The sequence below is a fragment of the Heliconius melpomene genome, chromosome 14 (assembly GCF_056956725.1).
Source record: "Heliconius melpomene rosina isolate 202511_hmr_F chromosome 14, ASM5695672v1, whole genome shotgun sequence".
In the NCBI taxonomy this organism is placed as follows: domain Eukaryota; kingdom Metazoa; phylum Arthropoda; class Insecta; order Lepidoptera; family Nymphalidae; genus Heliconius; species Heliconius melpomene.
In genome coordinates, this window is record NC_140402.1 from 2518303 (window position 1) to 2534667 (window position 16365).

General features: G+C 31.3%; 2 protein-coding genes across 2 annotated transcripts in view; both read right to left on the minus strand.

The window, feature by feature from the left end:
- The window catches only part of LOC146531914 (atrial natriuretic peptide receptor 1), a 40415-nt gene extending 24979 nt beyond the window's left edge, over positions 1-15436 (minus strand). The window contains exons 1-4 of the mRNA XM_085197737.1: positions 15020-15436; positions 13093-13258; positions 10016-10099; positions 9468-9630 (exon numbers count right to left, since the gene is read on the minus strand). Of these exons, the coding sequence (XP_085053863.1) occupies positions 9468-9630; positions 10016-10099; positions 13093-13258; positions 15020-15240 (634 nt within the window). The 5' untranslated portion in view covers positions 15241-15436. The remainder of the gene's footprint in view (positions 1-9467; positions 9631-10015; positions 10100-13092; positions 13259-15019) is intronic.
- LOC146531916 (uncharacterized) lies at positions 7028-7900 on the minus strand. Its single transcript, XM_085197670.1, has 2 exons — positions 7678-7900; positions 7028-7532 (listed from the first exon to the last, which is right to left on the minus strand). Exons 1-2 carry the CDS (start codon positions 7693-7695, stop codon positions 7047-7049), a joined length of 504 nt encoding a protein of 167 aa, XP_085053796.1. The 5' UTR covers positions 7696-7900; the 3' UTR covers positions 7028-7046.
- Positions 15437-16365: the final 929 nt, after the last annotated feature.

Below are 16365 nucleotides of genomic sequence, written 5' to 3' on the forward strand. Positions count from 1 at the left end.
ATTGTATAATGGTTGCATTTCATCGTAACACCATAAGATAGTGTTAAATTCTTGATTACAAACATGATTTATGTTTTTCAAAAAATCACATACAAACTTTGATTTTCCACAACCACTAGGACCCGCTATAATAGCAGTGAAAGGGTGTTCAAAATGAAACATGTTAAATGTAGTAGGATACGTCTATTCAGTTAAAACGTAAAACTAAATATGTACATATAATAAAAAATACATAACATTTTATAATATATTTTCTTAACTAATACAATAAAAATGACATCTTAATACTATTTTAACTTATAATGACCCCAAGCTAATGTATCTATAGAGTTATGCAAAATATGTCGCTTGGTGTCGTTGTATGACAAACAAATTTTATTATTTTTTTGTGTAAATATAACATGTTTGATGCTTCTAAATCTATACATTTCAGCAAGTTGTATTTTTTTATTAAATAAACATGATTTATAGTCACTAACATTTAATTTCTTAGTTACACTTTTATTAACCCCTTTAGCTTTGGTGATAGTACGATCTTCGACACTCATTGCATACATTTTTGATCGCAATCCAACAAATTCAGTAAGAATTTTTCCGTTGTTCTCGTCTTTAAAAAATCCTAATTTCTTTTTATTTACTTGAGGAAAGTGAAATTGATTATTTGAAGGATAATCAGAAGTATCGAAATATGAATTTAAATCTTCCTTAATTTCTTTGTAAAAATCACCGCAAAATATTTGGTATATCAGACTATCAGTATCAGTATATAACAATTTTATGTTGGTAAATTTATTTTTCATGTACTGATAGTGAAAGTCATACATTAAAGTCTTGGATATCTCTAATATGCTAAAACCTAAATATATGGGCTTATTATAAAACAATTTAGTTTTGCGAAGTTGGACTGCGACCAAATTTTCAGAAAAAATGGAAAGACTGTGGAATTCGGGGCGAGCAATGAGACTCTCAACACCTTTGATTTTTCCATGATTTTCCCAATGTGTTAATAATTTCACGTTTACTCTTTTTTCGATATTTTCCATTGTCTTTCCAAATACAGAATTATTCATCAGCTTATAAAAATCTTTTTCAAAGTCGGATGTTGCTAAAGTTCGTAATTGAGTGTTTAATTCAATATATTTTTTTAACCAAGGTTTTTGCTTGAATTTTAATACTCTATGAACTTTTTGTACTCGCAAACCATATTTCTCACATTGCAAAAGATTTCTATAATGTATAACATATTTTTTTTTGTTATACAGGGTGGAATTGACGGCACCACTTTAAATGAAACCACAGTTTTAACTACTCTATAAAAGCCTAATATAATTCAGAAAAAAAATAATTCCCAAAAATGAAAAAGTTATTTTTTCAAACAAAATAAATAATAAAATAATCGTTTTAAAAAAAAACGCCATTTGTAAAGTGTTACATTATCACTCACACACTTACCTGTCAAAGCGGCAACGTCGCACACGCTTCATTCAAGAAATCGAGTCGCAGCAACTAGCGTAGGTATGTAGGCAACGGCGGCGAGCTGATGTTAAATTAACGCAACCAACACTTAGGAATACACTTTACACACACTTTTATTGAATTATTTCTATTAGGTTTTTAATTTTACTTTTGTTGCACTACAAACACATTTTTTATGTTCCCGTTTTAAACTAACACTCATTTTTAACATGTTTACAAAATTATTACAATAATAGCATTTTTTTCACTTTTTTTAACAATAAATATTACATTTTCTGTCCACATTACATTCAGCTCGATAATGACCCATATTATTACACTTGAAACATTTAATATTTCTTTTAATTGTAGCATTTCTTTTTACAATAAATGCAGATGATGATGACACAATTTCCCCCCGTAGTAGTATTATGGTTTGGAACTTCCAAGCATTCCAATTTTTTACTCCTTCCAGTTTTATTACTGTGCTGTTTCCTTTCCATTGTGATTGTTTATTTTGCTTGTTTTTCTTTTTTATTCCTTCCCGGCAACTTAACCTCCAAATTTCAATACCAACGCCGAAGCGTCGCGTGAAGTAACGCTGTTTTAATCTCGCCAGTATTTCTAATTTTCTACGATTGATGCAAACTTCTTTATTATTGTTACGACGTGGTCTGGGCCCATAACCCGTTGTATTTATATGGTTTAGTAAATAGCATTCAGCTATAGTCCGACCCAACTACTATTGCGCAGAATGTACGCGCCGCACCGATTCTATGGGAATCCCCGGTAATCGGTGCGGCGTGAGCGGGGTGTCTTTGTACAGATAACAAAATTCATTTTTAATATTGATTGATTGTGCAATATAACACTATAATTAATAATAAATGTAGATTATACTTTTTACGCATGATTTGATATTAAAATAATTAATAAAATTATCAATACTATTTACAAATAATTACTAAATATTAATTTATTTCGTATTGAGTTTTCGCAGGTCCTCGTGTAACATTATAAAACTCGTTTAATATTTAATTTTTATACGATTTTCTATCAAAATAATCATACAAATATAAATAATAATGAAAATCTTAATAAAAAATTTAATAGTATATTCGATAAGTATTTTAGTTAATGGCAACTATTACAATGTTTTTAATTATCTGTGTGAGAACAGAACTTAGCCGCGGAACGGCTAAGTTCTGTTGTATTTACATTATTTTGTTCGATTTTATACGTTGAATAATTATTAAGTGTTTTAAATTATTTGGATGTTGTCTAATATTAATTTTATCATTAATCGGATTTCTAAAATCGTGATGAATGTTTCGTGATCGTGATGATGTGATTACTGAGTATTTTTCTCAAATGTGAAACTATTGTGTCAGTATTTGAGTGTACTATCAAAACATACATTTTTTTAAGACGTTTCAAACAAATGTTGAGTTTTTAATATTACTTATGATGTAAATATTAGTGATAGTAAAAGGAGAATGCGACAACGACGATGTAAAACTAATGTTAAATGTAAGTATCTATCTATCGTAGTTCAATATCATTTTGTGTTAAAAATTTTGAATATTACTTTGTGGGTGGTTCAATAACCATGCAGTATTTCTAAATAATTTCATAATAAAGGTGATATAATAAATTGACTTAAAGTAGGATTTTGTTAAACAATTTTAATAAGAGGTTTGAACGTTATTTAGATTTATAATAAATAGGTAATTGCGTGACAAAGAACGCGAGATATCGTTCTTTCTCGTTCGGTTTGGTTTTGACGAATGAAAAGTAGAAGTTTGGCAACGCTTAGTAGTATTTTTGTAGTAGTATGTGTATGTGTGCGTCACACGAAATACAGGTATGGAGAAAAATCGTGAAATGAAAAAAAAATCCTACGTCCAAACTGTTGAGGCATCTTGATTAATTTCTTTAGCTTCGAGTTTGAAATTTTTTACCCTATATGCAGTTTCAATTAAAGAAGCGCAGCCTCTTCCACCCTGTATAAATTAGTAACTAATTTAGATTCTTTCGAATTACCTACACAAATATTTTCTGGACACAATGGAAAGTCGGAATGAGCATCATGCAAGCTATCGGGGTATTCTAGATCTACTTCTAAAATATATCCAATATCAGAGGTGATTGGTACATTATAATTTACATAAGGATCTTCCCATTCAAAATTGGACAAAGGCAAGTATTGAGACATAGCCCACCCATATAAATTGTTTGCATCAAGATAAATTAAATATGAAATAAGATCATTACTATCAAAAGTTTTCATGTGTGGATTATTTGCTTTTGCATAGCGATTACTGCATTGCGATATGCCTCCTCTAATACTGGATTTGACAAAAGCAATTTTGTCAAAATCTGTTAATAATTCTAGTTCAACTTTGGTATATTTTAACATAGCATCCCAACTTAGCCCTGGAGCGGTATAGTAATGAGCAGGATCTAAATCGTAAGTCTTCATGCAAACATTTCTAAAATTTTCGAAAATATCACATAAAAGTATTACATCAGTTTTTAAATAAAGATTAGAATAGTCAGCCATACTTTGACAGTGGAAATGAGACCATACTTTTTGAGCATGATTATAATCATCAACTGAAATGCTTTCACCAGTCAATGTACTAGCGAAACACTCAATTGGTGGCAAAGATGATAATTCTAATGATTTGAACGAAGTCATATGTTCATATGGATAAACACCTTTCCGCTTTAACAACTGAAAGTCTTTATCAGAGGGATATTGTTTTCTCGTTTCTCGGAACTCATTGTCATTAAGATTCTTAGCTAGTGAATCTAAACTACTTGATAAAAATTTGAAAGAGTCAATAAACCTCAAACCAACCTTTTTACCATTTACATTCAGAATTTTTGAGAAAGAAATATACTTTTCTTTATTTTGTGGAATGATTTGTACCTCACCTTCGGCAAAATTTAATGCATGTACAATAAAATGAGCATCGTAATTGCTCAGATTATGTAATATTATAGGAATAAATGAGGTATTATGAATTTTTTTGCTACAATTCTCATGACATACACCTATAAAAGTACCTAAATGCCAGTCGTGATCGATATATCGTTCATCCTTTAATTCACTCTCACATATGTAACATATAGAAGCTTCTTGTATTGTTTTGTTGTCTATTTCTGATAGAGGAAGAGGACATTTTTGAAAAGAATTAGCTCTACAAATAATTTCTATATCTTTATGTAAACTTGTCAAAAATACGTTAGCACAATTTTCACCGGTATAAGTAATATATTTAGAAAGCTTATTATCATATGAACATTTGACATAATAACCAAAGCTGTACTCATCATGTCTTTGAACGTTGGTAGTGAAAGATTTAAAAGGATCATTGGAACATGAATCGATTGGATTGAGAAAAGATTCAAAATCTGCGTAAATCACAAAGGGTACTCTCTTTTTCTTTTCATAACCTTCGAATTTTATCTTATCACTTGGTACATTTTCACCACGCCAGTTTTTTTTACTTATATCTTTATTTGGAAGATCGGTTCTGACATGTGTACAATCATTCAATCTATGTCTATCGAGAGCTTCCTGACTGTTAAAATAAATAAGGCAACCGTCACAAATGTAAATGGCATTATTTCGTGATGTAACCTGATGACTCACTAAACGAGATAAATTTTTTATATAGCAATAATGCCCATTACTTCCACTCGTTATGTAAAGTAAATTAATATGAATAGGTTTGAGGCACTTTGTAAAATATAATGGACCAACCACAGAGTTAGACTTACTCAAAGCATTGTATTCCAGTCCATAAACGTTAACACTCAAATTATTCATCTTTTCGATTTTATGAATGTCTGTTAACTTCACAGGAAAAGGAACACCATCAAAATTTAACTTGTTTTCATATTTTGAATATGAAGTGACTCGATCTGAACTTTTATTTGCTGGGTACAATGCTGAGAGTAAAGCCCACTTAAAGCACTGAACGTCGCTATTTTTTACATTTATTACTGCCTTTTTGTTTCGTATGTCGTGAGGCAAATCAATGTATGAAGATCCGCGAAGTGGATTAAATTTATTCACATTCATATCCAAACTAAATATTTTCTGAATAGACCAACCGCTGTCTTTATTTTCAAACTCAGTTATTTTGTTTGCAAATATTTCATTTAAAGAATCGAGAAATTCATTTAGATTAACAGATTCGTTAATGATGACATTCGGAGTTTGAAAATCAAAAATATTTGTCAATTCTTTACTCTGTTGAATAAAAATAGCTTGAAGTATAAAATTAACTTTGAAGGTTTTCAAAACTACTATACTCTCACTAACTAAAGTAAAAAGAATATCTTTGATGGAATGTAAAAACAAATTAAAATCCAAAAGCTCATCGCTAACGGAGAGTGGAGTTATTCTGTAAGTATAAACACGTTTTCCAAATGCTTTTTCGATTAATGTTACATTAGGAAAACTGTGATGAATACGTAATGCATTATTTTTATGAATATTGCTTCGGTAATGATTTACTAAATATCTCCTTTTAACAAGTATTTTGCATACCTCACAGTTGATCATGTCAATGTTTGATGGTTGAACTGATGGTTCTGAATCCCTCGAAGTTGAAGGTTCGCTTGGACGTCTCATTTTCACAACTTTTTTATTGTTATCTTGAACTACGCGTTTCAAGCCTCTGCCAACTTGTAAGCTGGTGAACAAAGAAAAAAATAAGTTTTAAATTCAACATTTCATAAATTTAAACAGGAAAAAAAAAGAAATAAATAAAAAACATTAATAATCATTATTACTTACTGCTTTTCCACACTTTCACTTATGTTGAACAAAGCTTCATCAAATTGTGAATCAAAAGTCTTTGACTCAATACTTGTGAATTTTTCGTTGAAAACTTCCATAGCACATTCTGCTGATTCAACAATCTCGCAAATTTCGTCCAATTCCTTGTCAGTCCAGCAATTACTTCCATTCTCTTGTTCTTTAGTAAATAACACACTAGTAACATGATCACAGTTCGACATTTTCAACACGAATGAATGTAACACAAGACAGTAAATGATACTATGTTAGAAACGTTTTTGGTTTTTATAGATTCTTTGTAAGGGAACAAAACTATAAAAAAACCGGAAGAGATAACGATAATATTTAAACTGCATGCTTGTCAGTTATGACTAATAAAGAAACAATGACATTAGTAATAGCAAATCTGTCAAATAGTTATCATTTATCATTTTTAGTAAGTTAGAAACGTTTTTGGCTTTTGTAGATTCTTTGTAAAGGAACAAACTATTCAAATACCGGAAGTGATAACGATAATATTCAAACTGTATGCTTATCACTTATGACTAATAAAGAAACAATGGCGTTAGGATACAAATAATAATGATCTTCTGTTAAACGATATGTTTCAATCTTTTATATTATTTTAAACAAGAATTTTAGAAAGAAGAACATTATGTAAAAAAATATGTATGAGTGAAATAATAAATGCTAATGTAAAAAATATTATTTGGTTTTATTAAAATGCCTTTCAGATGAAAATAAAACAAAGTAAAATTTTAGTAAAATAATTTATTTAGTCTTTTTGTTTAAAGTGATATTTTTTTAGGTTTGGTGCACTAGAAATTTCTTTGGTGATACTATGTACCAACTTTCGTGTAAGCTGGTGGTGGTTATTTTTGTTATTTTTCTTGTTATAATATTTGACCCTCACATCTGCATGTTTCCAGTGCTCCTCCGGTGGTACATCAACCAGTTTTTTCAGTTCAAATATCTCAATTTTTATGAGATGTGTTGCATTGGATCCATCATCTTCGTTGGTAGTAATATATGAGGTACCATCGTTCGTCGCTCGCCCCACCGATGAAGAACGTAGTTTTGTCTTTTTTATCTTCGGAGGAGGTTCTTGAAAGAACTCGTTTAGAGAGTCACTGCTCTTTGATCTCTCTCGTTTCTTGATAGGGTATGGTGAGGTACGTTCATCGTCAGATGTTGAGAAGTAATACTGTTTATATGTGTTTTCTTCATATTCTGTCTTATTCCCACCCACGCAGCACGTAAGCTACAACAATGAATACAAACGAAAATAAGTATAAAATAAAATAAATTTCTATGCTATCTAAAAAACGTTAGAGAGTGGTAAAAAACATAAGTTGTAAAAAATCATAGTAAAATACAAAATAACATGAATAAAAAGTAATACTCACATCCATAATGGTTTCCATGTGGTTAGCACTTACTAGACAACACTCGCACAATAGTTCTTAACAAGAAGACACTGAACAACTTAGTGATGAATCCAAAAAAGATACACAGTCGTTTTATACTAACTTGCACAATGTAGCGGAACAAACCTATTAAAATACCGGAAGTGATAACGATAATATTCAAACTGTATGCTTATCACTTATGAGTAAATGTTACAAGTTTGAGCATGTCTAAAATTCTACAATAACAACTAAAAAATACATAAAAAATATATATTAAATGAGAAGTTTTAATAAACAAAATATTTTTATTCTTAGGTTAGGTTAGGTTGAACATTTCTTTACATTTTTATACTCTCATTTCGATTTCTTATTGTTAGATTTCATAAAAATATATATATTAAATGAGAAGTTTTAATAAACAAAATATTGTTACATCGGCGCACCATTATTTGAAACATTATATAGTAAAAAATACAATGGAAGTATTTAGACTAAATAAATTCACAAAGATTGTAATAAGAAAATCATTTGTAGAAAGCGATTTAATATCGCGGATTCTAACACACAGTCCTGTATCGCGGTTTCTGACGCTTTGATTAAAATGAGAGAAATTGCAGGATTTCGGTAGGTTAGGTTAGGTTAGACATTTTTATTAAATTAAAATGATAGAAATTGCAGGATTTCGGTAGGTTAGGTTAGGTTAGACATTTTTATTAAATTAAAATGATAGAAATTGCATATTAAATGAGAAGTTTTTAATAAACAAATTGTTAGGCAACATAGCGACAAAGAGACGGGCACTGTGACGTAGGTTCGTTGTTAGCAATTCGGGGAAGCGAGCGATAAGGCCGGGCCCGAGCTTGATGAGGGTGACTGATAAGAGACGCGTCTAGTGGCATTTAATGAATCGAAAAACTATCTTTGGAACGGTTAGAGCTACAGCTCTGGGACCCGGCGCAATCGATTCAAATGGGGGGCTAAACCGTTTTTTTTTTTTTTTTTTTTTTTTTTTTTTTTTTTTTTTTTTTTTTTTTTTTAATTTCGAAGCATCGACAAGTTGACGCGCGGGGTCTGGCACACTCCCGTGTTCTAGCGCATTTGTTGGTTCTGGCGCGTGCGCCAGAACCAACAAATCCCAACTACTTATATGCAACTTCTTTAATAGAAAAAACATTAAGACTTAAGCAAGACATTCCGTTTTCCACATTTCACCCGAATAAGTTTTGGATTTGTCCCATAAATTGGGAAAATAAAACTAAGTAAATCCCATGAGTTTCCTATGGTTCGAACCCATAACAATCATTTTATTTATACGCACTCTTAGGCCTGTATTTAAAAATCGCTCTCTAGTCTGAAAATTATCTTGAAATGACCTTTTCATTCATTAATTAATTTTCTATGAATGAAAAAGACATCTCAAGATCAATCTCAAACTTGAGAGCGATTTATATAATCAACTATGTATTATTATTATATTATTTATATAATATAATTAGTTCATGGCTCAACCCTATTTTTAAGAGCTTTTTCCTGATAGCTCTACAAAGTAGAATGACTCGAACTAAATTCGTGTTCAAGTATTACTTTACTGTAACTTCGAAATTTATTGCAAAACTTATGAAAAGATATACCTACAATAATGTAAATAAAGTTTAGATAATTAATGTTTCAAATATAAAGTTTTATAACATTTAAATTGGAATCTGTTTTTAAACCTGCCTACAAAAAGTAAAATTTCCCTTTAAGAAATTTAAATTTTGAAAAAGTAAAGCTAATAATAAACTTACCAACAGTAAGTGAAAACAAATCAGACTTATCCAGAAGCAGTGCTACGTGAGACCATCCGAATCGCTCGAAGACGCTGGTGAAGACCCTCGGCAAGCGACACTGGCAGTACGACATTCGGGTCAGTGTTGGATACTTGCCCTTGTCGTTGAAGAGTGTTTGAGGCTAGAATATGATATTTTATAAATATATGGATATATTGTAAAGACATAATTATATTATAGACTTCAAACTTATACATTTTTTAGGCATAGGTTAATATTGTATTCATAAAGTCGATAGCAAATCGGAATTTTAGAAAAGTATGAAATTATATTTCAACTTTATATATATTATTTTAATATAACATTATTATCTTGTACTTAGGTTTTTGAAATTCGGATACTCTCTACATAAATAAATATTTTAAAAATAGTTGATCTACTCAATTATTTAAGATCAAATATAAATCAATCAAATAGTGTTTTAATTGTTATCATTTCAAACTACATATTTAATAAAGCTATAGAACTTCGTTCATTCTCAAAACTTCATAATTTTAACAACTCACCCTAGTCCCTTTACGCAGGTTCCTCAGTCTGTGCATGCGACTTACGACACTCGCTGGGGCCGCCAATTCTCCTTCTGAAGGAGGCTAAAATAGATGATGCATATTTAATTATTTTAAATATTTTATTAATAGCATATAACACTGGTTAAATGCTGCAGGGATTTATAATATTAGAAATTATGTTCGCCTCGAAAAATTCGGCGGAAAGTGGGGAAACGAGTGTCTTAACTCTAGGTTCCCTCTGCCCACTCTGGTGTGTGCGAAAATAATTCAGATTGGAAAATAAATAAATGTGTAGAACAAACAGGCGAAGCCGCGATCGGGTCGCTACTATATAATAAAAATCCTAACTAAGACTTGAACTCAAATTACAAATAAAGCAAAAGTTCGACAACAGTATCAAAGACGATAGTCGTAAAATGGATTCGCTACACACTAATAAAAATCTCTATTCAGAACAAAATTGCAAAAATTACAATATGATAGAGACGAAATAAAGAGAGAAATAAATCCTTTAAATTAAATTAAAATAAAAAGGAGAGATATATCTACATATCGAAAGGTTGACTTTACAAAGTAAGTGTTCAGTGTTCACAAACCATTACACTTCAATTCCATTTGTTTGCGGCGTCAATGCCAAGTTCGTGGATTCCGTGGAGCTCTTTCGCTGATTTGTTTGTACCCTTGACCACCGGGACAAGGTAAATCGAGCCCGTAATGACTGTTCTCTAGATGAAACTATTCTCTTGTGTACGTAACATAAGCTATATAGGAAATACTTTGTTTTAAATACTAGTTGCTATGAAATTATGTTTTATTTTTGTATGATGCATAAATACTCGTTTATCATAATAAAACAGACATGTTAATATCCGCTATGCGATTGAAAAAAATGAAAAGACTGTGTACTTATTAGACATATTTTCGGTACTTATTAGGCATTTTTTCACCTTTTTCGAAGAAATTAAAGTATAAAATGTCCTACATATTGCAATATAATATAATAAACCTAATGATAATAAAGCATTGAAACAATTATATTTTCGAAATAAGTAAATAATTATAATTAATTCATGATAAAATATTGCATATAATACGTACAATATACATTTAATTAAATATTTATTCTTTGAAATTTTAAATGAATATGTTTAAAATATTCACGTGGTTCTCGTTACTTGACCTTTGAAGATTGTAGTTAAGTAATTAGGGGAAGGCCGGAGATCGCTTATCAACGCTAAAACTACAGGGACCGTTTCACAAAGACTTCATTAAGCCTGACGACTTAAAGTAAGTAGAAACTTAATGAAATTTGAGTAAACAAGATAAAAATACATGAAACGAAACTTTTTTGTATTTCGATTTAAGCAGAGTAGGCAGAGGAAATCTAATGTTAAGACACTACGTTTCCAACTCTTCACTGAATTTGGAATCATTGCGTGTTGAGTGATAGAACTTAATGCCACGCTTTGCTTTGATACCAGAGCAAGCACATAAAAATATTAAATAATTTATTCTTTTGAGTAGGAATCGAATCCACCACCGCACCGTCGCGCTTACAACCACATGCTTGTGCTTCTGTGCTACGATGCGACGACCTCGAAAATATTATTATCTATATATATAAAAGGACTTGTCCTCACTGACTGAGGTAAGACGCACGCACAGCCAAAACCGCTGATGGTAGAAACGTGAAATTTGGACAGATGTTTACTTTCATAACCTGGACATCCACTAAGAAGGGATTTTGAAAAATTTTAACCCTAAAGAGGCGAAATAGGGGTTGAAAGTTTGTATGGAATTTTTTTTAAATTTGCACCGATTTTTATAACATTCTAAATTCAGACTCTTAAAAATATTTAATTGAACACGTGTTTCACGGTTTTTTAGAATTTACCCCCTAAGGGTGCCAATAAGGGGTTGAAAGTTTGTATGGAAAAATCTTTAAAACGCCACCGATTATTATAAAATTTTAAATTTAGACTCTTAAAAATATTTCATTGAACACATGTTTCGTGGTTTTTTAGAATTCATCCCTAAATACGCAAGCTAAGCTGCGCGCCTCCGCTAGTAATATAATAAAATTTACCAAAAATATCTCCACGATAGGCGGAGGGAACCTAGTGCTAAGACACTCCGTTAAAGACCCCACTTTCCACCCAACTTTCGGGCCATTAGCTATTGATTGCCGAAACACTATTAACCCTTTGTGTATCAGTGCCAAAGAAATGAAAATAAATTAAATATATATCAATACTTATAAAATCCTATGAGCCAAATCTTTTTAATATTACATTTATTATATATCCTTGTGTTTGAAGAGCCTTCACTCATATGTCCTTTTTTATTTAACTCTACAGAAGGTCACAGAGTTTCATTTAGATAAGGGATGTCGTTTAAGTTCACGTTTACACTGATTTGTTTTAGTGTTTTATTTTTTTATTACCCCATAAATTTTACGAAGAGTTCAATTGAAGTTAGGTATCGGGCACTAAATAATTTTCAAAACTAATGAAACTTAAATTCTTAGATTAAAACTCGACGGGTTCGACCTTTGCTTAATAATAAACTACATCTCTTGTGTCCTGCAGTTTTAATAGAGTTCTTAACTTGGTGCAGCACTCGTCAAACTAAAACCAATTCTGAATTATATTAAATTTTAACTTTAAAATTTCATTGAACAAATTTGAACAGTATTTCTTTAGTATCTAAGATAAATATTTGCTTATAGTTCACTCATTTTATGACTGAAATGAATGATTGAATGAACTTTTTATCTAAAGCTAAACGACTACATAGTAAACAAAGCACTCTCTTTTTAATCTTAGCAAGACTTTATGTACAGAGTATGATATACTCTGTACATAAATCTTTTCATAAAAAAATATCTTAATTATTATAATATTTATTATTTTAGAATATTCTTGTTGATGGTGTTTGTTCCGTTTTCACACAAAATCTACTAAACAAATTAAGATGAAACTTCACATTAATTTGGCAGCCATTTACATCTAACAAGGCGGCCACAACTCGCCGACATTACTTTATATAACTACTCAATTCTCGTCATGACTCACCTGATCTCCCATTCCAGTAATGATAGGCGTGTTCCAGTATGCTGCTAACCTGGCAACAGGTTCTAGGGCGAAGGCGCATGCCGGTCCTACGAATGCTATAACGTCATCTTTAAAGTGCATATCCGCTGCTAGTCCGGGGGCCAACGCTCCAGAGCACGTCGGATAACTGTATGAATGAAATTGGTTTTATAGAAACTTCATACATTAAGGTCTGACGTGGTTGTGGCCCACGTGTATGTGTTCCGAATTCGATCCTCACTCGGGGAAAATTTATATTTATTTAAGGACCGTCGAGACAAAGCGCGGCGTTGAGTTCCGCCAATCAACACACAATGTCTCCAGAATTCAGCGGGAAATGGGGAACAGAATGTCTTAAAACTAGATTCCCTCTGCCTATCCTGCTATGTGTTGCACACAACATGAAGCTGATTTTTATTTTATTTAGAAACAATAATTAAATAGATTTTTTATTAGCCCCTGAATTATACAAGAAAATAGATTAAGCATATAATGCTAAGATTAAATAATATAATAAAACTAGTGTATATTGTTTTTTCAAGAACTGTCCTTTATACATATGTCTTACTTACACATGATTATAACAAAAATAATAAACGTTCTAAAGTTAAAATTGACAAAGTAATAAAAGTGAAAAAAAAAATCTTTTTTTTTTAAATAACAAGATAATTTGTCTTAAATTAAAATCAAAAATGCTAAAATACATATTACGTACAACATTATATTTTAGTGACAATATACACCAAACATTTTATAGGTGTCGTGAACTTCGAAGCTTTTATAAGATACCGTTTTCACTTTAATAAAGAAAATATCTCATTTTATATAGCTTTTCATATAGAAAAGGATTCTTAGGAAAAAATAAATCTTAGCCTTGACCTGTGCTGTTAAATGAATTTGACGTGTATTATGACGCTAATAGGAGCATTATAACTACTTACGGAACTTGTATTGAATGAAAATGAGGTAAATTTTATCTTTTAGCCAAGATCCTTAACGTACAAACTTTAATTCTCAAACGAGAGACTGGTTATCTAATGTCGTTTTAATTAGATTCAGATTTCACGGGGAGAAATCTCTTTGAGCCATATAAAAGTTTTATAGTATAGAAATAAGAAATTATAGGACTAAGACTAGAAAGAAAGGCACATTTACAGAAGTTTGTTAGGAATATGTATTTGTGTTAATATGAATGTAGATGTGGAATTTTGAAAATTGAAAATTTATTTACTGTACAAATGTATTTAAAAAAAATAAAGTTTTAATCTACGTAAACTAAGATAAATTGGGAACCCTATTCGCTCCTGTGTTCGTCCGTCTGTCTGTCATTACATAAATCTTATTAGTTAGACAGTTAAAATTTTCACAGATGATGAAATAAACTGTTTTTAAAGGGGTTCTGATACAGCCAACATGTTTTTTGCATTTTTATAGATGATGGTACGGAACCCATGCACTCGGCCTGTTGTTTTATATTTTTCGTAGCACAAATTTGTAGGACTTAACGAATATAAAAAAAGCACTAAATAATTGTTCTTTCAGTACCTTCTCTCAGTTGTTAGATATTTTTTATTGTTAGGATATAAATAGGGCAATAAAATAATTAGAGGCCGTCGTAGCGCAGCGGCACAAGGGTGCGACTGTAACACAACGGTTGTGGGTTCGAACCCCACTCGAGGAAGTGAAATATTTATTTACGTTTCTATTTACATTTCTTCGCTCTGGTGTCGAGGCAAAGCGCGGCATTGAGTTCTGTCACTCAACACGCAATGCCTTCAGAATTCGGCAGAAAGTGGGGAACGGAGTGTCTTAACACTAGGTTCCCTCTTTTTTTTTAAATAATATAGGAAGAAGTAGTACAATTTTAGTGTCAACTAACACTATATATGGGTATAACTTATAAACCTACCTTCCTTGAACTTTTTGCAGTTCCACATTATGATGTGCAAGAAACTTTTCGTTCACTTTATCAAGCGCCAGATCCACGGCAGGGCCGCATCTTTCCAAATCAAAAGGAGAATCCAGCCTCGATGCCATTAGAACTCCTATCTTATATACAGTGCGAGCGGACAGACAGACTGACAACACTTGTATTATTAAAAAAAGACGTGATAATTTTATTAAATGCATGTTTTTAAAAAATTTTGCCTTATAATTTAAAATCTTTTTACCAATTTCTTTTAAATTCAATTGATACTTGATAATAATTGAATCGAATATCCAAATGTACTTGCAAATATTCTATATATATACATATATAAAATAATTCTAATTTAAATAAGTTAGGAAGCCGCGTCCGTATTTTCGCATGGGAAGGAAGCGTGCGTTTTCCTGCGACACGAACAACAAACTGACTGAAAGCTGAAAGCTGAAACTGAATATACGACAGCAACGCGGGTGACGCAACAGGTTCCCGCCATTCCTCGCCATTAACCCTTGTTGATAGATCGTGAAATTAATGCTGGAAATATTATAACTTGAACACGCTTAAGAGGTTCCCTCTCAATAAACAATCATTCTCTTATATGTATGTACGTAGTAATATTGTTTATTTATTTATTTTACTTTATAACCTTTTTACATATGAATATATGACACGTTTTAGTAATATTAAGTAAGTAATAGAAAATAATATTTAAAGCATTTAATTACATTTTTTAAATTCACGCTGTATCCCGTATATAACAGGGTACACATAGTGTGGAGACACTCCGTTCCCATTCAGACACTTCCGTTCCCCAATTTCCGTTTACTATGGTCTCTACGCGCCACTACGGCCTCCATTCATTTAAATAATAAAAAAAATATTATTATTATATAAAAGGTAGCCATATTTTTTTCTTATTACTTTACTGTACCCATAAATATTATACGAGGAATCACAAGCTACAAGAGATGCTCGCAAGGCTAGCCGCAACGGTCAAGATGTCGGCTGTTGTCGTTAAATGCAAGTTTACGAGCTGTATTGTTAGTGCGAAATGTTATGTGAAAATACGTAATGGTGACAACACATTCCCCATATAATAAATACTTCGAGAGGTATTAAAATATATTAATATATAATTCTAGTATTAACAACGGAAGTACTCGGCGTTGTCCAATTTTTTTTTCAATTTCATACTGTATCCTGCTTATATCAGGGTAGGCAAACGGAAAACAGTGTTAAGACACGCCGTCCTCCACTTTCTGGCGAATTTTCGAGGCAGTGTGTGTTGAGCGGCGGTTCCCAACGCCACGCTTTACCTTGTTAACAGA